We start from the raw sequence: 23,899 nt of genomic DNA, 5'->3' as shown, positions 1-23,899 counted from the left end.
CCACTATGTTCTTGGGGACCTTCAACACTGCAGAAATGTTTTGGTACCCTTCCCCAGATCTGTGCCTCGACAAAATCAAGATACAAGATAGAACTGCCAAAGGGGACAGTGTTGCAACCTACTGCAGAGATAGCCTGCAGAGTTCTATCATACTATCCAGGTCTGTACCCAAACAATTCGAGCTTCTACTTTTAAAAATCCACCTTTCCAGAAACAAGTCTCTCAACATTGCTGCTTGCTATAGACCACCCTCTACCCCCAGCTGTGACTTGGACACCATATGTGAATTGAATGCCCCCCATCTATCTTCAGAGCTCATGTTGCTAGGTGACCTAAACTGGGACATGCTTAACACCCCGGTCATCCTACAATCTAAGCTTGATGCCCTCAATCTCACACAAATTAATGAACCCACCAGGTACAACCCCAAATCCGTAAACACGGGCACCCTCATAGATATCATCCGAACCAACTTGCCCTCCAAATACACCTCTGTTGTTTTCAACCAATATCTCAGTGATCACTGCCTCATTGCCTGCGTCCGTAATGGGTCTACGGTCAGACCGCCCCTCATCACTGTCAAATGCTCTCTAAAACACTTCAGCGTGTAGGCCTTTCTAATCAACCTGGCTGGGGTATCCTGGAATGACATTGACCTCATCCAGTCAGTAGAGGATGCCTGGTTATTCTTTAAAAGTGCCTTCCTCACCATCTTAAATAAGCATGCCCCATTCAAAAACTTTAGAACCAGGAACAGATATAAGCCCTTGGTTCACTCCAGACCTGTCTGCCAATGACCAGCACAAAACCATCCTGTGGCGTTCTGCATTAGCATCAAATAGCCCCCGTGACATGCAACTTTTCAGGGAAGTTAGGAACCAATATACACAGGCAGTTAGGAAAGCTAAGGCTAGCTTTTTCAAGCAGAAATTTGCATCCTGTAGCACAAACTCAAAAAAGTTCTGGAACACTAAAGTCCATGGAGAATAAGACCTCCTCCCAGCTGCCCACTGCACTGAGGCTAGGAAACACCGTCACCACCGATAAATCCACTACAATTGAGAATTTCAATAAGCATTTTTCTATGGCTGGCCATGCTTTCCACCTGGCTACCCCTACCCCGATCAACAGCCCTCCACTGCAACTCGCCCAAGCCTCCCCATTTCTCCTTCACCCAAATCCAGATAGCTGATGTTCTGAAAGAGCTGCAAAATCTGGACCCCTACAAATCAGCCGGGCTAGACAATTTGGACCCTCTCTTTCTAAAATGATCTGCCAAAATTGTTGCAACCCCTATTACTAGCCTATTTAACCTCTCTTTTGTATCGTCTGGAAAGCTGCCGCGGTCATCCCCCTTTTAAAGGGGGAGACACTCTAGACCCAAACTGCTACAGACCTATATCTATCCTACCATGCCTTTCTAAAGTCTTCGAAAGCCAAGTTAACAAACAGATTACCGACCATTTCGAATACCACCATACCTTCTCCGCTATGCAATCTGGTTTCAGAGCTGGTCATGGGTGCACCTCAGCCATGCTCAAGGTTCTAAACGACATCATAACCGCCATCGATAAGAGACATTACTGTGCAGCCGTATTCATCGACCTGGCCAAGGCTTTCAACTCTGTCAATCACCATATTCTTATCGGCAGACTCAACAGCCTTGGTTTCTCAAATGATTGCATCGCCTGGTTCACCAACTACTTCTCTAATATAGTTCAGTGTGTCAAATCGGAGGGCCTGTTGTCCGGACCTCTGGCCATCTCTACGGGGGTGCCACAGGGTTAAATTCTCAGGCCGACTCTTCTCTGTATACATCAATAATGTTGCTCTTGCTGCTGGTGATTTTCTGATCCACCTCTATGCAGACTAGAGGTCGACCGATTATGATTTTTCAACGCCGATACTAATACCGATTATTGGAGGACCAAAAAAAGCCGCTACCGATTAATCGGACGATTTAAAAAAATAATATTTGTAATATAACAATTACAACAACACTGAATGAACACTTATTTTAACTTAATATAATACATCAATAAAATCAATTTAGCTTCAAATAAATAATGAAACATATTCAATTTGGTTTAAATAATGCAAAAACAAAGTGTTGGAGAAGAAAGTAAAAGTGCAATATGTGCCATGTAAGAAAGCTAACATTTAAGTTCCTTGCTCAGAACATGAGAACATATGGAAGCTGGTGGTTCCTTTTAACATGAGTCTTCGATATTTCAATTTAAGACGTTTTAGGTTGTAGTCATTATAGGAATTATAGGACTATTTCTCTCTATACCATTTGTATTTCAACCTTTGACTATTGGATGTTCTTATCGGCACTTTAGTGTTGCCAGTGTAACAGTATAGCTTCCTTATCTCTCCTCGCTCCTCCCTGGGCTCGAACCAGGAACAACGACAACAGCCACCCTCGAAGCAGCGTTACCTCATGCAGAACAAGGGGAACAACTACTCCAAGTCTCAGAGCGAGTGACGTTTGAAACGCTATTAGCACGCACCCCGCTAACTAGCTAGCCATTTCACATCGGTTACACCAGCCTAATTTCGGGAGTTGATAGGCTTGAAGTAATAAACAGCGCAATGCTTGACGCACAACGAAGAGCTCCTAGCAAAACGCACAAAAGTGCTATTTGAATTAATGCTTACGAGCCTGCTGCTGCCTACCACCGCTCAGACTGCTCAATCAAATCATAGACTTAGTTATAACATAATAACACACAGAAATACGAGCCTTAGGTCATTAATATGGTCGAATCCAGAAACTATCATCTTGAAAACAAGATGTTTATTCTTTCAGTGAAATACAGAACCGTTCCATATTTTATCTATGGGGTGGCATCCATTAGTCTAAATATTCCTGTTAAATTGCACAACCTTCAATGTTATGTCATAATTACGTAAAATTCAGGCAAATTGGGTGGCCCAAACTGCATATATACTGACTCTGCGTGCAATGAACGCAAGAGAAGTGACAATTTCACCTGGTTAATATTGCCTGCTAACCTTTCTTATAGCTAAATATGCAGGTTTAAAAATATATACTTCTGTGTATTGATTTTAAGAAAGGCATTGATGTTCATGGTTAGGTAGACATTGGAGCAACGATCCGCACCGCATCAATTGTATGCAACGCAGGACACGCTAGATAAACTAGTAATATCATCAACCATGTGTAGTTAACTAGTGATTATGATTGATTGATTGTTTTTTTATAAGATAAGTTTAATGCTAGCTAGCAACTTACCTTGGCTTACTGCATTCGCATAACAGGCAGTCTCCTCGTGGATTGCAATGAGAGGCAGGTGGTTAGAGCGTTGGACTAGTTAACTGTAAGGTTGCAAGATTGAATCCCCCGAGCTGACAAGGTGAAAATCTGTCATTCTGCCCCTGAACGAGGCAGTTAACCCACCATTGTGGGAAATACCGATTTCCAATTGTTATGAAAACGGCCCTAATTAATCGGCCATTCCGATTAATCGGTCGACCTCTACACAGACGACACCATTCTGTATACCTCTGGCCCTTCTTTGGAAGCTGTTAACTAACCTCCAGACGAGCTTCAATGCCATACAACTCTCCTTCCGTGGCCTCCAACTGCTCTTAAATGCAAGTAAAACTAAATGCATGCTATTCAACCGATCGCTGCCTACACCTGCCCGCCCGTCCAGCAGTACTACTCTGGACAGTTCTGACTTAGAATATGTGGACAACTACAAATACCTAAGTGTCTAAGTGTTAGACAAAACTCTCCTTCCAGACTCACATTAAGCATCTCCAATCCAAAATTATATCTAGAATCGGCTTCCTATTTCGCCACAAAGCATCCTTCACTCTTGCTGCCAAACATACCCTCGTAAAACTGACCATCCTACCGATCCTCGACTTCGGCGATGTCATTTACAAAATAGACTCAACAAATTGGATGCAGTCTATCACAGTGCCATCCGTTTTGTCACCAAAGCCCCATATACTACCCACCACTGCGACCTGTTCTCTCGAGTTGGCTGGCCCTCGCTTCATACTCGTTACCAAACCCATTGGCTCCATGTCATCTACAAGTCTCTGCTAGGTAAAGCCCCGCCTTATCTCAGCTCACTGGTCACTATAGAACCCCCCCCCCTAGCACGCGCTCCAGCAGGTATATCTCACTGGTCACTCCCAAAGCCAATTCCTCCTTTGGCAGTCTTTCCTTCCAGTCCTCTGCTGCCAATGACTGGAACAAACTGCAAAAAAACACTGAGGCTGGAGACTCATATCTCCCTCACTAGTTTTAAGCACCAGCTGTCAGAACAGCTCACAGATCACTGCACCTGTACATAGCCCATCTGTAAATAGCCCATCCAACTACCTCATCCTGTATTTATTTATCTTACTCCTTTGCACACCAGTATCTCTACTAGCATATTCATCTTCTGCACATCTACCATTCCAGTGTTTAATTGCTATATTGTAATTACTTCGCCACCATGGCCTATTTATTGCCTTTACCTACCTTAACTTACCTCATTTGCACACACTGTATACAGACCTTTTCTACTGTATTATTGACTGTATGTTTGTTTTACTCCATATGTAACTCTGTGTTGTTGTATGTGTCGAACTGCTTTGCTTTATCTTGGCCAGGCCGCAGTTGCAAATTAGAACTTGTTCTCAACTAGCCTACCTGGTTAAATAAAGGTGAAATAAAATACTCGGAGCGCTACGGACAATTCCTTCAACTTCATGGCTTGATTTTGCTTTGACATGCACGGTTAACTGTGGGACCTTATATAGACAGGTGTGTGCCTTTCCAAATCATGTCCAATCAATTGAATTTACCACAGGTGAACTCCAATCAAGTTGTAGAAACATCAAGGATGATCAATGGAAACAGGATGCACCTGAGCCCAATTTCGAGTCTCATAGCAAAGAGTCTGAATACTTACGTAAATAAGCTATTTCATTTTTAATACATTTTCTAAAATTTCTAAAAACCTGTTTTCACTTTGTCATTATGGGGTATTGTGTGTAGATTGATGAGGGAAAAAATTATTGAATTCATTTTAGAATAAAGCTGTAACATAACATAATGCGCCACTGTATAAGACAAAGCTAAAGAAAACCAGACTGAGAACGAGAGAGGCAAAGGGAAACAGTCTAGTTTGCCTGATAAGGCAGGCCAGCTGCGGAACTAGGGAGGAGCAAGGAATTTGGCTCAGGTCAAGTCAAAAGATAAAGTGAGAGAAAAAAAACCTCTGGGGAGGGAGCCAGAGGTTAATTAAGTTCCTGCTTAGCAACAGTGATGTATTGGCTGTCTAGATGTGTAAGGAGTTGACCCCGCCTAGTAGGAGGTTAGAAATATATGTGCTTTGTCTTTACAGCTGTATGACCCATTGGTTGAATAAACTTGGTTAGAGCTTTTCCTAGTATTCTATTCTCCAGTTTTACCCTGTTTGTTCAGAAGCGAACAATAGTATAAATAACACAACCACCATAAATAGACTATATGACCTTCTTTGTAGAGACAGTAATACCCACTAAAACAGTTAGGGCTGAAAAGGCTCTCAGAGAAAAGAAAGTGTCCTTCAATAACAAGGACAGGTGGGTTAAGAGGACCCAGAAACAGATCAACACCATGCTGCGGGGGGGGAGGACCCAAGAGGACCCAGAAACAGATCAACACCATGCTGCTGGGGGGGGGTTAAGAGGACCCAGAAACAGATCAACACCATGCTGCGGGGGGGGTTAAGAGGACCCAGAAACAGATCAACACCATGCTGTGGGGGGGTTAAGAGGACCCAGAAACAGATCAACACCATGCTGCGGGGGGGGTTAAGAGGACCCAGAAACAGATCAACACCATGCTGCGGGGGGGTGCCAAGCCATGAAGAGCCTGTGAACCCACATGTGAAGGAACAGAACCTGTTCTACAAAAGATTTGACACCCATAATCACACAAATGACTGCTTTGCTGTCCTATGGAATGTCCCTACCTCTCACACAGAGGAAATCATGGTTACTACAGAGCTGGTCAAAGGTTTTTTTAAATGTATTTTTATTATTTTTACCCCCTTTTTCTCCTCAATTTCATAGTATCCAATTGTTAGTAGTTACTGTCTTGTCTCATTGCTACAACTCCCGTACGGACTCGGGAGAGACGAAGGTCGAGAGTCATGCGTCCTCCGAAACACAACCCAACCCAACCAAGTCGCACTGCTTCTTAACACAGCGCCCATCCAACCCGGAAGCCAGCCGCACCAATGTGTCGGAGGAAACACTGTGCACCTAGCGACCTGGTCGGCGCGCACTTTGCCCGGCCCGCCACAGGAGTCGCTAGTGCGCTACCGGCCAAACCCTACCTAACCCGGACGACGCTAGGCCAATTGTGCGTCGCCCCACGGACCTCCCGGTCACGGCCAGCGGCGACAGAGCTTGGGCTCGAACCCAGAGTCTCTGGTGGCCTTATAGACCACTGCGCCACCCGGGAGGCCACAAAGGTTTTTAAACTGCTGAACCCAAGGAAGGCCTCTGGGCCAGATAATGTGAGCCCAGTCCTCCTCAAGAACTTTGCCAAGGAGCTTGGCCCAGTCTGGCAACCCATCTTCCAGTTATCCATCGACTCACACACCAATACCACAGGCCTAGAAAACGATTCACTTCATCATGAAAAAATGACTCTGGATCTGACCTCAGAGCTCGTCAAATGTCTGGAGAGAATAGTGTCTCGAAACCTAAAAAGACTCTGTGGAGAGGAAACTGGACCCTTACCAGTTTGTCTATAGAAACGGGCACAGTACAGAGGATGCAATGACCACCCTCACACACCTGATCCTGAAACACCTAGACCAACCAAAAACCTACGCCAGAGAACTCCTTATAGATTTTTCCTGTGCTTTTAACACCATACAAACGCACCTTTTACTACCCAAAATGAAAGAACTGGACATGAACCCACACCTCATTTACAGGTAACACTCATTTCTCAGTAACAGAACTCAAGGTAAACAACACTCTCTCCCCTCCTGTGGTCACCAACTGGGGAGCCCCACAAGGTTGTGTGAGCTCACCCGTCCTTTTCATTCTGTACACCAATTGCACAAGTCAAAACACCAAGCATTTTATGATTAAGTACTCCGATGACACTGTCCTGCTGGCCCTAATGGAGGACAACAGCGACCTCCCACTGTACCTAGACAGTGTACACAGCCTTGTGCAGTGATGTGACAAACTATTTTGTCCTGAATGTCACAAAAACACAGGAGGTTATCTTTGAGCCCAGGTCAGTGGCTGACCGAAACCAGGTAGTCATTCACAGTGAACACATCCAGCAGGTCTACTCTCATATATATATCTGGGAGTACATGTTGACCATGCCCTGAGATGGAGTGTCAAAGTGGACTATGTGCCATGTGTGTGCCGACAGAGATGGCCGCCTCGCTTCGCGTTCCTAGGAAACTATGCAGTTTTTTGTTTTTTTTACGTGTTATTTCTTACATTAGTACCCCAGGTCATCTTAGGTTTCATTACATACAGTCGAGAAGAACTACTGAATATAAGATCAGCGTCAACTCACCATCAGTACGACCAAGAATATGTTTTCCGCGACGCGGATCCTGTGTTCTGCCCTACAAACAGGACAACGGAATGGATCGCATGCAGCGACCCAAGAAAACGACTCCGAAAAAGAGGGAAACGTAGCGGTCTTCTGGTCAGACTCCGGACAAGGGCACATCGCGCACCACTCCCCAGCATTCTTCTTGCCAATGTCCAGTCTCTTGACAACAAGGTTGATGAAATCCGAGCAAGGGTAGCATTCAGAGGGACATCAGAGACTGCAATGTTCTCTGCTTCACGGAAACATGGCTTACTGGGAAGACGCTATCCGATGCGTGCAGCCAACGGGTTTCTCCACGCATCGCGCCGACAGAAACAAACATCTTTCTGGTAAGAAGAGCGGCGGGGCGTATGCCTCATGACTAACAAGACATGGTGTGATGAAGGAAACATACAGGAACTCAAATCCTTCTGTTCACCTGATTTAGAATTCCTCACAATCAAATGTAGACCGCATTATCTTCCAAGAGAATTCTCTTCGATTATAATCACAGCCGTATATATCCCCCAAGCAGACACATCGATGGCTCTGAACGAACTTTATTTAACTCTTTGCAAACTGGAAACCATTTATCCGGAGGCTGCATTCATTGTAGCTGGGGATTTTAACAAAGCTAATCTGAAAACAAGACTCCCTAAATTTTATCAGCATATCGATTACGCAACCAGGGGTGGTAAAACCTTGGATCATTGTTACTCTAACTTCCGCCTTATAAGGCCCTGCCCCGCCCCCTTTCGGAAAAGCTGACCACGACTCCATTTTGTTGATCCCTGCCTACAGGCAGAAACTTAAACAAGAGGCTCCCACGCTGAGGTCTGTCCAACGCTGGTCAGACCAAGCTGACTCCACACTCCAAGACTGCTTCCATCACGTGGACTGGGACATGTTTCGTATTGCGTCAGATGGAAATATTGACGAATACGCTGATTCGGTGTGCGAGTTCATTAGAACGTGCTCGAAGATGTCGTTCCCATAGCAACGATAAAACATTCCCAAACCAGAAACCGTGGATTGATGGCAGCATTCGCGTGAAACTGAAAGCGCGAACCACTGCTTTTAATCAGGGCAAGGTGTCTGGTAACATGTCCGAATATAAACAATGCAGCTATTCCCTCCGCAAGGCTATTAAACAAGCTAAGCGTCAGTACAGGGACAAAGTGGAATCTCAATTCAATGGCTCAGACACAAGAGGCATGTGGCAGGGTCTACAGTCAATCACGGACTACAAGAAGAAACCCAGCCCAGTCACGGACCAGGATGTCTTGCTCCCAGGCAGACTAAATCACTTTTTGCCCGCTTTGAGGACAATACAGTGCCACTGACACGGCCTGCAACGAAAACATGCGGTCTCTCCTTCACTGCAGCCGAGGTGAGTAAGACATTTAAACGTGTTAACCCTCGCAAGGCTGCAGGCCCAGACGGCATCCCCAGCCGCGCCCTCAGAGCATGCGCAGACCAGCTGGCCGGTGTGTTTACGGACATATTCAATCAATCCCTATACCAGTCTGCTGTTCCCACATGCTTCAAGAGGGCCACCATTGTTCCTGTTCCCAAGAAAGCTAAGGTAACTGAGCTAAACGACTACCGCCCCGTAGCACTCACTTCCGTCATCATGAAGTGCTTTGAGAGACTAGTCAAGGACCATATCACCTCCACCCTACCTGACACCCTAGACCCACTCCAATTTGCTTACCGCCCAAATAGGTCCACAGACGATGCAATCTCAACCACACTGCACACTGCCCTAACCCACCTGGACAAGAGGAATACCTATGTGAGAATGCTGTTCATCGACTACAGCTCGGCATTCAACACCATAGTACCCTCCAAGCTCGTCATCAAGCTCGAGACCCTGGGTCTCGACCCCCTGTGCAACTGGGTACTGGACTTCCTGACGGGCCGCCCCAGGTGGTGAGGGTGGCAAAACATCTCCTCCCCGCTGATCCTCAACACGGGGCCCCACCGTTCTGAGCCCTTTGTACTCCCTGTTCACCCACGACTGCGTGGCCACGCACGCCTCCAACTCAATCATCAAGTTTGCGGACGACACAACAGTGGTAGGCTTGATTACCAACAACGGAGACGGCCTACAGGGAGGAGGTGAGGGCCCTCGGAGTGTGGTGTCAGGAAAATAACCTCACACTCAACGTCAACAAAACTAAGGAGATGATTGTGGACTTCAGGAAACAGCAGAGGGAACACCCCCTATCCACATCGATGGAACAGTAGTGGAGAGGGTAGCAAGTTTTAAGTTCCTCGGCATACACATCACAGACAAACTGAATTGGTCCACTCACACTGACAGCGTGTGAAGAAAGCGCAGCAGCGCCTCTTCAACTTCAGGAGGCTGAAGAAATTCACCAAAAGCACTCACGAACTTCTACAGATGCACAATAGAGCATCCTGGCGGGCTGTATCACCGCCTGGTACGGCACTGCTCCGCCCTCAACCGTAAGGCTCTCCAGAGGGTAGTGAGGTCTGCACAACGCATCACCGGGGGCAAACTACCTGCCCTCCAGGACACCTACACCACCCGATGTTACAGGAAGGCCATAAAGATCATCAAGGACATCAACCACCCGAACCACTGCCTGTTCACCCCGCTATCATCCAGAAGGCGAGGTCAGTACAGGTGCATCAAAGCTGGGACTGAGAGACTGAAAAACAGCTTCTATCTCAAGGCTATCAGACTGTTAAACAGCCACCATTGAGTGGCTGCTGCCAACACACTGTCATTGACACTGACCCAACTCCAGCCACTTTAATAATGGAATTGATGGGAAATGATGTAAATATATCACTAGCCACTTTAAACAATGCTACCTTATATAATGTTACTTACCCTACATTATTCATCTCATATGCATACGTATATACTGTACTCTACATCATCGACTGCATCCTTATGTAATACATGTATCACTAGCCACTTTAACTATGCCACTTTGTTTACTTTGTCTACATACTCATCTCATATGTATATACTGTACTCGATACCATCTACTGTATGCTGCTCTGTACCATCACTCACTCATATATCCTTATGTACATATTCTTTATCCCCTTACACTGTGTATAAGACAGTAGTTTTAGAATTGTTAGTTAGATTACTTGTTGGTTATCACTGCATTGTCGGAACTAGAAGCACAAGCATTTCGCTACACTCGCATTAACATCTGCTAACCATGTGTATGTGACAAATAAAATTTGATTTGAAGGTGCAACAGTACATGCACTTTCTCTACAGGCTGAAGTCTTTCAGGGCAACCTTGGAAATACTGAACATGTTCTTTTGCTCCACTATCCAGAGTGTTTTGCAGTACTGCATCACTGCTTGGTACAACACACAGTACAGGGAAAAAACCAGGATGTCAAGTCTGCTGAAAACTGCCCAAAAAATGATTGTCAAGCTGACCATCAAAACCTTTCTGTACAGCTACCAAACAAACATGCTGAGGACGGCAAACAAAATATCAGAGCCCCCCTCCCCTGTGCTCAACTCAGAGTTTGTGCTTCTGCCACCCAGGAAGCCCTACAGACTCCCCCTGTGCAAACTGGTCAGGTACAAAAATGAATTTGTGCCACATGCACTGACCCTTATGAACAAATAAGGAGGAACATTAGGGACACAGTAGATTCACTCATTCAGGAACGGGCAATAGTGAAAAGTGAAATATAACTTAAATAAGCATGGACATTGAAACTATTGGGTTTGTGCAGTATGTGCACAGCTCAAGGACATGTGTAACATTGAGTACAGGAGAGACAGCTATGTAATGTGGAAGGGAGGGGTAAGAGTCCTTAAGCGGTTATTCTTTTTTTATGAATGTTTGACGTTATGTCTGGCCTATGCCATGTCTCTCAACATATTGCAATGCATTTTCTTGTAGGTAAAGTAAATATCTATGAAACTCAGACAAAGAAATCTAATCTGTATGTGAACTCATAGACAATGCAATACATGTTGAATATAACAGTTTAGGTATAAGGGTGTTAGTGTATACTCACAGGGGGAGTGTGGGTGTGTAGGACTTGTATACTCACAGATAGGGGAGAGTGTGGGTGTGTAGGACTTGTATACTCACAGGGGGAGTGTGGGTGTGTAGGACTTGTATACTCACAGATAGGGGAGAGTGTAGGAGTAGGGAGCTCCACACAGGTTCCGTTGTCCAGGGTGCGTCCGTTGGGACAGGTACAGACTGGACCACTGGGGCTGAGCAGACACAACCATTCACACTTCTTCCTGTCACATGGGTTGGTCACTGACAGAGAGCAAGAAAGAGAGAGAGACCGACAAGTTAAAAAGCAACTGCCCCTAAAATGCAACTTCTCTTTTTGAAAACCGCCTGTCATCGATATGAGTCAGAAACATTTATTCTAGTGTCAAAATTGACTACAAAGTGTAAATTGGATCATTTTGGTCATTAAGTCAGTCTCGTCCAAAACTGAGATTTGCGAGATGATAAAATTATTTCCTATGTCACAGAATGAAGGATACCTGAACAGTTTTCCATGGGTTGGGTTTATTTTAATCCTGCCCTCATGCTCACAGCACCCAAATAATCATCCATTCGGAGCGCAGCTGCACACGACCACATCATTATGCCCATGGCCATGTTTTGACATTTGATATCACAAACTACATAGGACAATATTTTTTTAAATGTCAATATCTCAATTTAAATGACTTAAAAACCTCAAACCAATTATAAAATTGTAGAAATTCACATACAAATATTGAACGCAGTTAATGAGAGTTAACTAAATATGTGCAAAATGAAAATATTGTCCCATTTGCATTGCGTAATTGACAGTCCCAAACTAGCCCCAGATATAGGCTGTCCAATGTCAAACCAACTTTGCCACGGTCCACAGCAGCAGGCTGAAGCCAATTGACAAAAAGAAGTTGGCTAGCGCTAGCTAGCCTAGTCGACTTCAAGACCTGGTTAGACTGTTTTAAGTTTCATAGAAGAGTGACTGTGTACTGTTTTGGCAGCGTGAATGTACAAACACTTGCCACGTGCGAACACACACACAAACACCCAAGCCAACTCTCGTTTGGCTTCAGTCATGGCCACTGCATTTCTTAATGATAAGTTTAGCCCTCCTTTAACACAATTATACCAGACTGTAAGTCTGTCTCTAATAGTCTAAGGGCCACCCCTCAAAAAAGGCATTCTGTGATCCAGGAAACAAAACTGCAAAGTTTAAACATCATTACATTGATAATGTTATGAATACTGTGTGGATCAAAAATGGTAAAAGTTAATAAAAATGTATAATTCAAAGGGTACGATTTCAAAATCATAGCTCATTTAGGGTAATTCCCCCTAACAACATTATGAGGTTGCCATGTAACATCTTGGTTACATGTGTTCTGTTGTCCATGCATTCAGAAAGCAAGGCATTTAGGCTACCAGACTGGAGGAATGTAAAAATAATATGAGAGAAGAAGCAGTTTAAATAGATTTCTCATATGCCAGAATGGAGCTTTATTTAGCTTATTTTGAGAGCTGTGCTAGCTAGCAAACATGCGGTCTTTAGTTTGTCTAGCAGCCAAGAGCAATGATGGCCCCTGTAGGCTGAATACAGCTGCCAAAACCTATCCTATTAACTGAGACAACCACTGCACATGGTTAAAACATTTCCTCATCTGGATCAGTGTGCAACAGACGTAACCAAGGTGAAATACAGCCATGTCGGAACTTGTCGGAGCTAGGGAAATTACCCAAGATGCACTGTGATTGATGCTAAATATAATAACTTTGATTAAAGAAACTAAATGTGCAGTTTTTACACGTTTTTAAAATCACACAGTATTCATGTTCATAACTTTATCTACGTTGTGTTGTTGGAATTTTGCAATTCTGTTTTCTGGGTCACGGAACCACACATTTTTGATGGGTGGCCCTTGGACTTTAAAGACCTACGCCTAACTTGAGATCTTTGGTGTGCAAGTCAATTTGTCGTAGGCCTAGTTCTGAGCACACATCATAAGTTAGAATTCAACCCTGAAAGAGTGTTTAGAGAATAGCCGTGTTGACCTCTACTAGGGCTGTGGCGGTAATGACATTTTGTCAGCCGGTGATTGTCATGATAATAACTGTGATGTCCACTCACTCTCAGGCTGTTTGTTGCGGTGGTAGAGTACGATGTCTGTGGCGTGGTTCATTCCTGTAGTCAGGTTCTCCATGGGGCCTTTGCCATACTTGTTGACCCGGAACACAAAGTTGTTGATGTAGGTGACGCCATAGATGTAGTCCTCAAACACATCAATACTGAACGGGTGGTGGAGCTCTGGAACAAACAAGACCGAATACCACAGCTCAGACCAACTCTTTACCAGTTAGACATGATATTAGCTATGCTAAAATACAACATTTTCCCACTTGCTGAGGATATCAGCATGCTCCAATTGAATGCACCAATTCTTGACAGTCCCAGTGCCATGAGAAGACTCCACATCTAAAAATGGGCCCACATATCTCTAATCAAAACATAATTCTGTGGCTTAGCCATGTCAGCCCAGGTCTTTAAACCCAGACCCGTGCAGGTCACTCAACTGTTCTTAATGCTGGTCACAGCCACCACCGGGTCGCTGCCATTCAGCCTCACACTGCCAATCACTGACAGCTTAGCATCGGCCCAGTACAGACGCTCGTTAAAGTAGTCCACAGCCAGGCCTGGAGAGACAGAGACAGAGATAAGAGAGAGACAGAGATAAGCAGAGAGGGAGAACAGTCATTGAGACATGTCAGTTTGAGGCTAAGCTTATTGAGTGAAACAAAACTCTACACAGCCCATCCTTCAATTTGTGGAGAAATGGACCTGTCAGTCAGTCTGTAAAATGTTTGTAGTGTGTGTGTGTATATATATGTTACCTGTGGGCCACTGGATGTTGTCCTGTACCAGTGTCTCTCTCATGGTTCCATCCATGGCAGCCGTCTCAATCTTTGGGTGGTTTCCCCAGTCAGCCCAGTACATGGTCCTAATGGATACACAGCATCGACAATGCCTCGCGCCAATCACATAGTAATGCCTCGCGCCAATCACATAGTAATGCCTCGCGCCAATCACATAGTAATGCCTCGCGCCAATCACATAGTAATGCCTCGCGCCAATCACATAGTAATGCGTTTGACCATCACATAGTAATGCGTTTGACCATCACATAGTAATGCGTTTGACCATCACATAGTAATGCGTTTGACCATCACATAGTAATGCGTTTGACCATCACATAGTAATGCGTTTGACCATCACATAGTAATGCGTTTGACCATCACATAGTAATGCGTTTGACCATCACATAGTAATGCGTTTGACCATATCTCCTGGATGTCCAGTTGATTTGTCCCTGGTCTAGCACAACATCTTTCTATCGTCAGTCTTATTTAAATACTGTATCAGAAAGCAGTATGTGCACAAAGAAGGATGTGTTTGAGGACTCAGGAATTATCTTCCAGACCCATGTATTTCCACAGTAGTCCAGACTACTCTCCCACCCCCACTATCCTCCTTTCCCAAGGCAGACTCACCCTCTCTGGGGGTCCACTACGATGGCGTAGGGCTCGTCAATCATGCCGGAGATGAGGGTTTTGCGGTGTTGGCCTGATATCTGGGCCACCTCGATCACATCTCGGCCAGAGTCCGTCCAGTAGATGTTCCCTGCCACCCAGTCCACGGCGATGCCACGGGGCATCTTCAGACCGGGGATCTGAACACGGGGAGAGGAGGGGGGGTTGGGAGGACAATACCAGTTAAATCATTGTTTGTGAGAAAGGGCCAAGGGCATGACACAACAGCAGTCAAGACTATCTGAGCACGGACAGACACACACCTCCAGGTTGGCGACGCGGGAGTCGCTCTGACGACGGTGGCGGTTGTTGTTGCCGTTCGGTGACGAGGATGAGGATGGCAGCTCGTAGGAAGAGATTCTGCCCGTGTGCCAGTTGGTCCAGTAGATGCGGTTGGTCTTGACGTGCAGGTCCATGGCATCGATGCGCACGTTGGCGTCGCCCTGGAAGGTCTGCTCGTAGCGCCAGTTGGGCATGCCAGGGTCCAGGCTGCGGATCTCGTTGTCGTCGGCGATGTAGAGCACCTGTCTCAAGCCTGGGAAGACAGAGGAAGGGAGGTCACAACCAGAGTTAGGACATCCCCTCTGACTTAAGGTTATAAGGCCATCCCTATACAATGCAATTGTCTTGCGTGGCTAAGAGCTATTTGGCACACACATCCACTAACCGCTATCTAACTAAATGTAACACACACAATTGTGACAGAGGCGAAGACATTCAAACAGAGACAAATTCAGACAGGTTTCCACAGACATAGAGAAGCAGTAACTGTAACCGATCCACTGGTAATGCTGAACTGAGCAGTACTCACTGTCAACCTTGCAGGTGTCATTGATCCTGGTGAAGTACTTGTGGCAGCTGCACTTGTGGGAGCCCTTGGTGTTGTTGCAGATGTGGGAACACACTCCAAACTGCTTACACTCATTCTTATCTGTGAACAACCCCACCCCCAAAAGCAAAAGGATTTGGGTTACAGATCACTGGTCGACATTTAGTCGTCACAGTAACATAGAGAGTGTATCCGTAGCAGTGCTGCACCTTCACATCGGTTGTTGCCTGTGGTCTTGAAGCCAGGTTTGCAGGAGCAGAAGGCCTCGGTGCCGTTCACCACACAGTGGGCCTCATCACCGTCACCACACACTGTCCTGTTATTGCGGCAGTCATTCAGGGAAGAGTCTGCAAAGAACCAGACAGGACAGAGTCAAACTCGCAGACAATAACATGTACATACAGAGACACACACACACACACACTACTCTTGCGTGCCGAGATGCAACACACACCTTTCTTGTTGCAGCCGATCTCGTCAGAGCCGTAGTCCTCACAGTTGTTGAAGTAGTCACAGCGCAGGTTGGAGCTGATGCAGCGGCCGTTGGAGCACTGAAACTCATCCTTCTGACAGACTGGCGTGGAAGGAGTCGTCTCTGGAGGTACAGGGAGGAGGATGCATTATTTCAACTCCATAACCATCTAGTCAACACCGTAACTCTTTATTGCAAAAGTCCACTCCATAACGCTCTACTACTAGAAAAACTCACGGCAGTTGAGCTCATCACTGTTGTCCCCGCAGTTATCAACACCGTCACAGTGCCTGGCTATCGGCAGGCAGACGCGGTCGTTGTGGCAGCGGAACTGCCTTCTGGGTGGGCACTGGAATTTAGCTGAGGGATGGAGGAGGAGAGAAGAGATGGCAGGTGTGAGGTAGGTGTTGAATGATCCTCAGGGACAGTGTTATTGATGTCATGGGGACTCACTGCACTCCTCTGGGTTCTCATCAGAGTTGTCTCCACAGTCATCCTCTCCGTCACACTTCCATGCCAGGGGTTTACACAGAGTGTTGTTACATTGGAACTCATCCAGGGGGCAGTGTCTACCCACTGAGCCAGAGACAGAGAGAGAGAGAGAGAGAGAGAGAGAGAGAGAGAGAGAGACAGAGAGAGACAGAGAGAGAGAGAGACAGAGAGAGACAGAGAGAGAGAGAGACAGAGAGAGACAGAGAGAGAGAGAGACAGAGAGAGAGACAGAGAGACAGAGAGACAGAGAGAGAGACAGAGAGAGAGACAGACAGAGAGACAGAGAGAGAGACAGAGAGAGAGACAGAGAGAGAGACAGAGAGAGAGACAGAGAGAGAGACAGAGAGAGAGACAGAGAGAGAGACAGAGAGAGAGACAGAGAGACAGAGAGACAGAGAGACAGAGAGACAGAGAGACAGAGAGACAGAGAGACAGAGAGAGAGAGAGAGAGAGAGAGAGAGAGTTACTTTTTTCTATGAAATACATACCCACAACTTGTACTTAATGAACAGTACACTAATGTGTGTGCATAAAAAATAAAAAAACTCACCTCCGCTGTCACACTTCTCCTCGTCACTGCTGTCCATACAGTCAGGGTCTGCGTCACAGCGCCAGCGGATGGGGATACAGTGGCCATTCTTACACTGGAACTGATCACTGTCACATTTCACATCACAGCCATTCTGCAGGGGGACACGCAGGGACATCACTTACTATGTCACACTAATGACAATGCTATTCATAAATGAACAATCCTCTAGTAATGATGTATTCGTTGGGACATGTACTAGTAAGATTGGGGATGGCATTGACTTTCCATATCACTAAGCTTCAACAAAGAAAAATCATGTTTGGGAGCAACAGTGAGGGGTTTTTCACTTGATGTGAGTAATTTGACTCTATATTTCATAACTGAGTGTCACTGTACCTCGTCTGATCCATCAGCACAGTCATGGTCTCCATCACACTTCCACCTCCCAGCGATGCAGCGACCATTGGTACAGGAAAACTCACTCTCTGAACACTGCCTTGGCACTGATGGGAGAGAGAGGAGGGGTGAGGAGAGGGGCGAGGAGAGGGGCGAGGAGAGGGGCGAGGAGAGGCGAGGAGAGGCAGAGGAGGGGTGAGGAGAGGGGTGAGGAGAGGGGTGAGGAGAGGGGTGAGGAGAGGAGGGGTGAGGAGTAGAAAAGAATAAGAACTTCCGGACACAGACGTATGTCATGAGGGTAAAATGGCTGTACAGACAGGAGGAAGAGACTGGTAGCAAGGGACATATCAGAAGATGGGGGGTGGGAGTACACTGGGTCACATGGTACATCGAGGGGGAGGGGCTAAAAGGACTAGTGGGACTGGAAAGGAGCTGAGAGTCTGGATAGAGTAGAAACACTTTTTATGGAGTCAAGGAGAAAAGCTACCTTTTAAATATTTTGTGTACATTTTTGTCCCCTAATGGCAATAGGATAGTTAGTGTAGACAGACAGTTGGGGCTTGGGTAGATTGGTGGTAGGTTGGGGGTGTTCATGCTGATCGTGAAGACACCTACCTCTAAACCACGTCAACAGGCCAGTGTGAAATGCAGAATAAACATGAGATGATGTGAGATGTGCAAATGGCCACAAAGTTAAATCAAAGCAATGGAAATCAAAATCTTGAATGTGCAGCGCAGTTGAGTGAACACACAAACAACAGTGTGCCTTTAAAAACTATTAAATGATCTGTTTGGGGAACAGATGTAACTGAACCCATACAGTGAAAGAAGGCATCATATACAAATAGAACACACATATATTCTGTAGCTCTAATCTCCCCCATAGCGAGAAGAGACAGGAGACCTAGCATCACAGACTGGACAGAGCAGAGGGGACCTACCACACTTGTCCTCATCGGAGTTGTCTCCACAGTCGTTGTCATAGTCACATTGCCAGCGACCCGGGACACAACGGTTGTTCTTACAGCGGAACTGGTACGGCTCACATGTCCTCTCATCTGAGGACACGACACACACAGAATACAGTCAAAGTAGAAATTATAACAAATATTTTAATAGTATACAATTATGTAAAACACATTACACAAAAGAACCTTCGGAATCTCTCCATTCCTATCCCACCATCTCGCCTGCATCTCAATCTCTCTACCGCCAACCCCCTGTCCATCACTCACCACACTCCTCCTTGGGTTCGTCTGATGCGTCCCCACAGTCGTCCTCTCCGTCACACTTCCACCGGGCCGGGATGCAGCGACCAGAGTCCTTGCAGCGGAACTCATCCACGCCACACGTCATCTGGGCTGGAGGGGGGGGGGAAGTTAAGAGATCAGAGAGAATACAATGAAGGGCGGTAGAAAGAGAAGGGGAGGAATCAGGGAGCAGGATGCTGGACGTGACAGTAGAGTGGATCCGTACTGCAGTTGGCAGGCTCGTCGGATCCGTCCACACAGTCGTTGTCCCTGTCACACACCCAGACACGGGGGATACAGCGCTTGGTGATGGCACACTGGAACTGGTTAGGGGCACACGTCACCTCCGCTACACGGGACAGAAAGGAGAGAGGAGACCGTCACTTACCAATATCCGTATATGATGCATGGCTTTCGCTCCTAGTCTTTGTAAACATACATTTAAAATTAATTTAAATTATACATGTAAACGTGCGTAGAAAACATGGTAGGCCGAAAATAACACAAAAACACTGGTTTGAAAAGACGAGACGTTGGTGCAGTACAATACACCCCCCCCCCCCCCTTTAAACCCTCCAATACTGTAGGAACAGCAGTCTACTCACGGCAGTCTTTCTCGTCCTCTCCCTCTCCACAGTTGTCCTGGCCGTTACAGCGGAAGATCCCAGGGATACAGCGGCTGGGGTGGCTACACTTAAACTGACTGGGCAGACACACGTGGATGTCACAGTTGGCCTCGTCAGAGTTGTCCTGGCAGTCGTTGTCTCCGTCACAGATGTAGGCTGGGTTGGTACAGATGCCTGTACCACACTGGAACTGTCCGGGCCTGCACTTGAACTCAGCTACAGGGGATACCAAATACAACATCAGTCAACCAGGACTTTAGTACAGCGATGATAGTTAGTGTTCATGGACTAGGACTGTCTGTCACTCACGGCATTCCGCAGGCTCGTCTGATCGGTCCCCACAATCATCCTCTGTGTCACACTTCCACCAGAACGGAATGCACTTGTCATTCTTGCACACAAACTGCAGGGAGGGAGGGGTAGGGAAAAGGATAGAGGATGGAGAGGAAGAGGGAAAGAGATGGAAAGAGAGATGGTGGGGGAAGAGAGTGAAAGATTAGTTCTGAGCAGAGAAAAGGCAGAGAAAGACACAGACGTTGGCTAAACTCACCTGGCTGGCGGTGCAGTTGGACATACACCGTCTCCCGTCACTGGCCAGGTAGAAGTTAGTAGGACAGGCACACTTGTACCCCCCTCCAGGCGACAGCAGGCACAGGTTACTGCATCCTCCGTTATTGGTCTGACACGGGTGGTTGGCCACTGTGGGTCAACCAAACACACACAATAGGCCCAGGTGAGAGAGCAGTGCAGGCACACGGCGAGACATGGCAGGGTGTTCAGGTGGCGGTAACAGTAGACTTACTCATACCCTCTGGCTGGCGGTAAGGGTGGTAGATGTGGACGTCCATGGGCCGGTGGAGCGTGCTGATCAGCATGGTCTTGTTGGTGCCCTGGGTCTTGTGACACCTGTTGATGGACTTGGTCTCCCAGTCGGTCCAGTAGATGTACTCCTCAAACAGAGTCATGGCAAAGATGTGGGGGATGTCCTGGCTTAACACTGCAAGGGGGGCACACAGGGAAACAGACGCGTCAGATACGAGCAGTGATTTATTTACTCATGAGCTTGTGGTGTGTATAGTGTACACGACTTCCGTTTCATGCCTGTGTGTTGTAATGTCAATATCCAAATGTGCACACGTGTATGAGAGAGTGTGTTACCAGTGTGTCGGTTTGTTCCGTCCAGGCTGGCGAACTCGATGTAGTCCTCTCTGGCGTCAGCCCAGTAGATGCGGTCGTTGATGAAGTCCAGAGTGAGGCCATTGGGCCAGGTGATCCTGTCCTCTACAATAACCGTCCTGTTGGAGCCGTCCATCCCTATCCTCCCTATGTGGGGGTTGTCACCCCAGTCTGACCAGTACAGGTACCTGGCAGGGACACAGCTCAGTGTGAGGCTTCAGAACTACTCAGAACACCCAGGTGAGTGGTCATAACGTCACACTACATTCTACATTCACACTACAAGTGAGGATCAATGAGTCTCTCTAAGTAAAATAATCAATATTTGAGCAGCATTCATCAAAGAGAAAATAAGAGAACATGAATGCAATTCCTGCTTGTTATTTAGAGCTACGTTCGTACCCGTTTCGTACGTCGACTGCCACAGCGCGTGGTTCCCTCAGACCGGTGTTGACCAGGACTGTCCGGTAGGCCCCGTTCAGCTTAGACACCTCGATGGTGTCCCGCCCCTTGTCACACCAGTACAGGTTCCCTCCCACCCAATCAACAGCCAGACCATCAGGGTTGCTAAGAGATGTGCGGTGAAGGACCTGCCAAAGAGCCAATCGGAAATTACAGTTCAGTTCCCCACATTATGCAACTAAATGTAGGCTACCAATCAAAATGTATATTTCTAAGAGGTAAGAAGTAATGGAGCCACACTGACTTGTACGTCGCTGCCGTTGATGTGCATGCGTCGGATCATGCTGCCCTGAGTGGTCACGTCTGTCCAGTAGATCATCTGCTGTCTATAGTCAAAGTCCAGCGCCACCGCATTGTTCAGGCCCTAATACACACACACACACAATGGGAGAGAAGTGATCAAACATAGCATGATGGTCATAAGGAGCAATGTGCTATTTCCACCTGTTGAAGGTCTTTGAGGTGATGAGGCTCCAGTTTCACCTGTTTGAGCAGGGTGTAGTTGGAACCATCAAGGTTGAGTTTCCTTAGGTAGTAACGGTTGGCAAAGATCAGGAAGGGCTCCTCCTCTGGACAAAAGAAGGATTTTTTGGGAAGAAAAGGTAATGAAGTTAAACTTTTCAGGCCGTCCTTAGTAAAGCTCTTACCACCTCATACACCCCCTCCACCAGCTCTTACCACCTCATAACCCCCTCCCACTCCACCACCTCATAACCCCCTCCACCAGCTCTTACCACCTCATCCCCCTCCACCAGCTCTACCTTACCACCTCATACCCCCTCCATCAGCTCTTACCACCTCATACCCCCATAACCCCTCCACTAGCTCTTACCACCTCACCCCCCCCACCACCTCATACCCCCTCCACCCCCACCAGCTCTACCCCCCTCCACACCTCTTAACCCCCCCCTCCACCAGCTCTTACCACCTCATACCCCAGCCACCAGCTCTTACCCCCACCAGCTCTTACCACCTCATACCCCCCAGCCACCAGCTCTTACCACCTCATACCCCCCCAGCCACCAGCTCTTACCAGAGGTGGACTTGCAGATAGTGGGGTCACTGGGGCTGAGCTGGAAGCCCTCCACACAGAGACAGTGGAAGGATCCGTGGGTATTGATGCAGCGCTGGGTGCAGGGGTAGCTGGTCGTACACTCGTCTATGTCCACGCACGTCTTCCCATCATCCTTCAGACGGAAGCCAGGGTGGCATCTGCACTGCACGACCACACAGGAGAGGAGAGGTAAGGCTGTGTGTACTGCTTCACAATGTTTAACCTTTCCGACAAATAGTTGTTACGTAGTTGACACTATAAAATGGCAATGACTACAGATGAACAGTCATCACAGTCAACTATTTATTTAGCAGAGTCTCTCCAGGTGTAGGCGCGTCCTTACCTTGAAGCCTATCTTGAGGTCCTCACAGAGCTGAGAGCAGCCGCTGAGCTTGCTGTTCAGACACTCATTGATGAAGCAGTTGAGCTCGTCAGTGCCGTCCCCACAGTCATCGTTCCGGTCACACAGCAGCGTCTCGTTGACACAGTTCCCGTTGCCGCAAGCGTACACTGTGTCGTTACATTTCTTCTCTGTTTTGGGAAGAGGTGGAGGACAGATTGGAGGATGGGTCAGGAAGAGGAGAAGAGAGAGTTAACATCTAAGGAAGAGGGGGATTGGCTCACACATTGGCCTAAATCCAATATCGCAATTTAGCAGGGATTTAGTAAATCCCTTACAATTCCTTGCAAATAGTGGGCTGAGATGGAGATCTCTTAGGGCCCAGAGAAAATAGACAGTTAGCACCATCTGGGAGTGTGTGTCTAACCTGGGCCGTTGCAGTGGGGGTTCTTGGGGGCTTCATCAGAGCGGTCGTGACAGTCGAACTCTCCGTCACACTCCCAGGAGCTTTGGATGAGGCAGCGCCCGTTGGCACAGCGGAACTCATTGGATCCACACGTAGGGTACTCTAAAAGGAGAGACGAGTGATGGGTTGGTTGATTGATTGCATTTTTCTATACAGTTATGTCACTGGTAGGCCTATCATATACACTGTATATACAAAAGTATGCGGGCATCCCTTCAAATGAGTGGATTCGGCTATTTCAGCCACACCCGTTGCTGACAGGTGTATGAAACTGAGCAGACAGCCTTGCAATCTCCATAGACAAACATTGGCAACAGAATGGCCGTCCTGAAGAGCTCAGTGACTTTCAACGTGGCACCGTCATAGGAAGACACCTTTCCAACAAGTCAGTTTGTCAAATGTCTGTCCTACTAGATCTGCCCCCAGTCAACTGAAAGTGCTGTTATTCTGAAGTGGAAACGTCTAGGAGCAACAACGGCTCAGCTGCGAAGTGGTAGGCCACACAAGTTCACAGAATGGAACCGCCGAGTGCTGAAGCACATAGCGAGTAAAAATCGTCTGTCCTCGGTTGCAACACTCACTACCAAGTTCCATTGAACTCTGGAGCAGTGAAAACGC

At 47.0% G+C, this 23,899-nt stretch overlaps 1 protein-coding gene across 4 annotated transcripts in view; it reads right to left on the bottom strand.

The window, feature by feature from the left end:
• Positions 1-23,899, bottom strand: part of LOC115143100 (low-density lipoprotein receptor-related protein 1-like) — a 181,163-nt gene that overhangs the window by 9,088 nt on the left and 148,176 nt on the right. For 2 of the 4 annotated variants that reach the window (XM_029683178.2, XM_029683180.2), the window contains exons 54-80: positions 23,243-23,383; positions 22,819-23,006; positions 22,455-22,638; positions 21,905-21,990; positions 21,666-21,785; positions 21,362-21,549; positions 20,942-21,147; positions 20,586-20,780; positions 20,334-20,482; positions 20,093-20,186; positions 19,763-19,999; positions 19,384-19,506; positions 19,143-19,268; positions 18,849-18,965; positions 17,908-18,014; positions 17,530-17,662; positions 16,941-17,063; positions 16,725-16,847; positions 16,470-16,610; positions 16,225-16,362; positions 15,998-16,117; positions 15,450-15,721; positions 15,148-15,326; positions 14,491-14,597; positions 14,173-14,292; positions 13,730-13,906; positions 11,731-11,871 (exon numbers count right to left, since the gene is read on the bottom strand). In XM_029683178.2, the coding sequence (XP_029539038.1) occupies positions 11,731-11,871; positions 13,730-13,906; positions 14,173-14,292; positions 14,491-14,597; positions 15,148-15,326; positions 15,450-15,721; positions 15,998-16,117; positions 16,225-16,362; positions 16,470-16,610; positions 16,725-16,847; positions 16,941-17,063; positions 17,530-17,662; positions 17,908-18,014; positions 18,849-18,965; positions 19,143-19,268; positions 19,384-19,506; positions 19,763-19,999; positions 20,093-20,186; positions 20,334-20,482; positions 20,586-20,780; positions 20,942-21,147; positions 21,362-21,549; positions 21,666-21,785; positions 21,905-21,990; positions 22,455-22,638; positions 22,819-23,006; positions 23,243-23,383 (4,035 nt within the window). The remainder of the gene's footprint in view (positions 1-11,730; positions 11,872-13,729; positions 13,907-14,172; positions 14,293-14,490; positions 14,598-15,147; positions 15,327-15,449; positions 15,722-15,997; positions 16,118-16,224; positions 16,363-16,469; positions 16,611-16,724; positions 16,848-16,940; positions 17,064-17,529; positions 17,663-17,907; positions 18,015-18,848; positions 18,966-19,142; positions 19,269-19,383; positions 19,507-19,762; positions 20,000-20,092; positions 20,187-20,333; positions 20,483-20,585; positions 20,781-20,941; positions 21,148-21,361; positions 21,550-21,665; positions 21,786-21,904; positions 21,991-22,454; positions 22,639-22,818; positions 23,007-23,242; positions 23,384-23,899) is intronic. The other 2 variants (XM_029683179.2, XM_029683181.2) reach the window with 1 other exon arrangement.

Source organism: Oncorhynchus nerka, linkage group LG15 (genome assembly GCF_034236695.1).
Source record: "Oncorhynchus nerka isolate Pitt River linkage group LG15, Oner_Uvic_2.0, whole genome shotgun sequence".
Taxonomy (NCBI): domain Eukaryota; kingdom Metazoa; phylum Chordata; class Actinopteri; order Salmoniformes; family Salmonidae; genus Oncorhynchus; species Oncorhynchus nerka.
The sequence above is the reverse complement of the archived record's forward strand: the minus strand, read 5'-3'. Positions and strand labels throughout refer to the sequence as shown.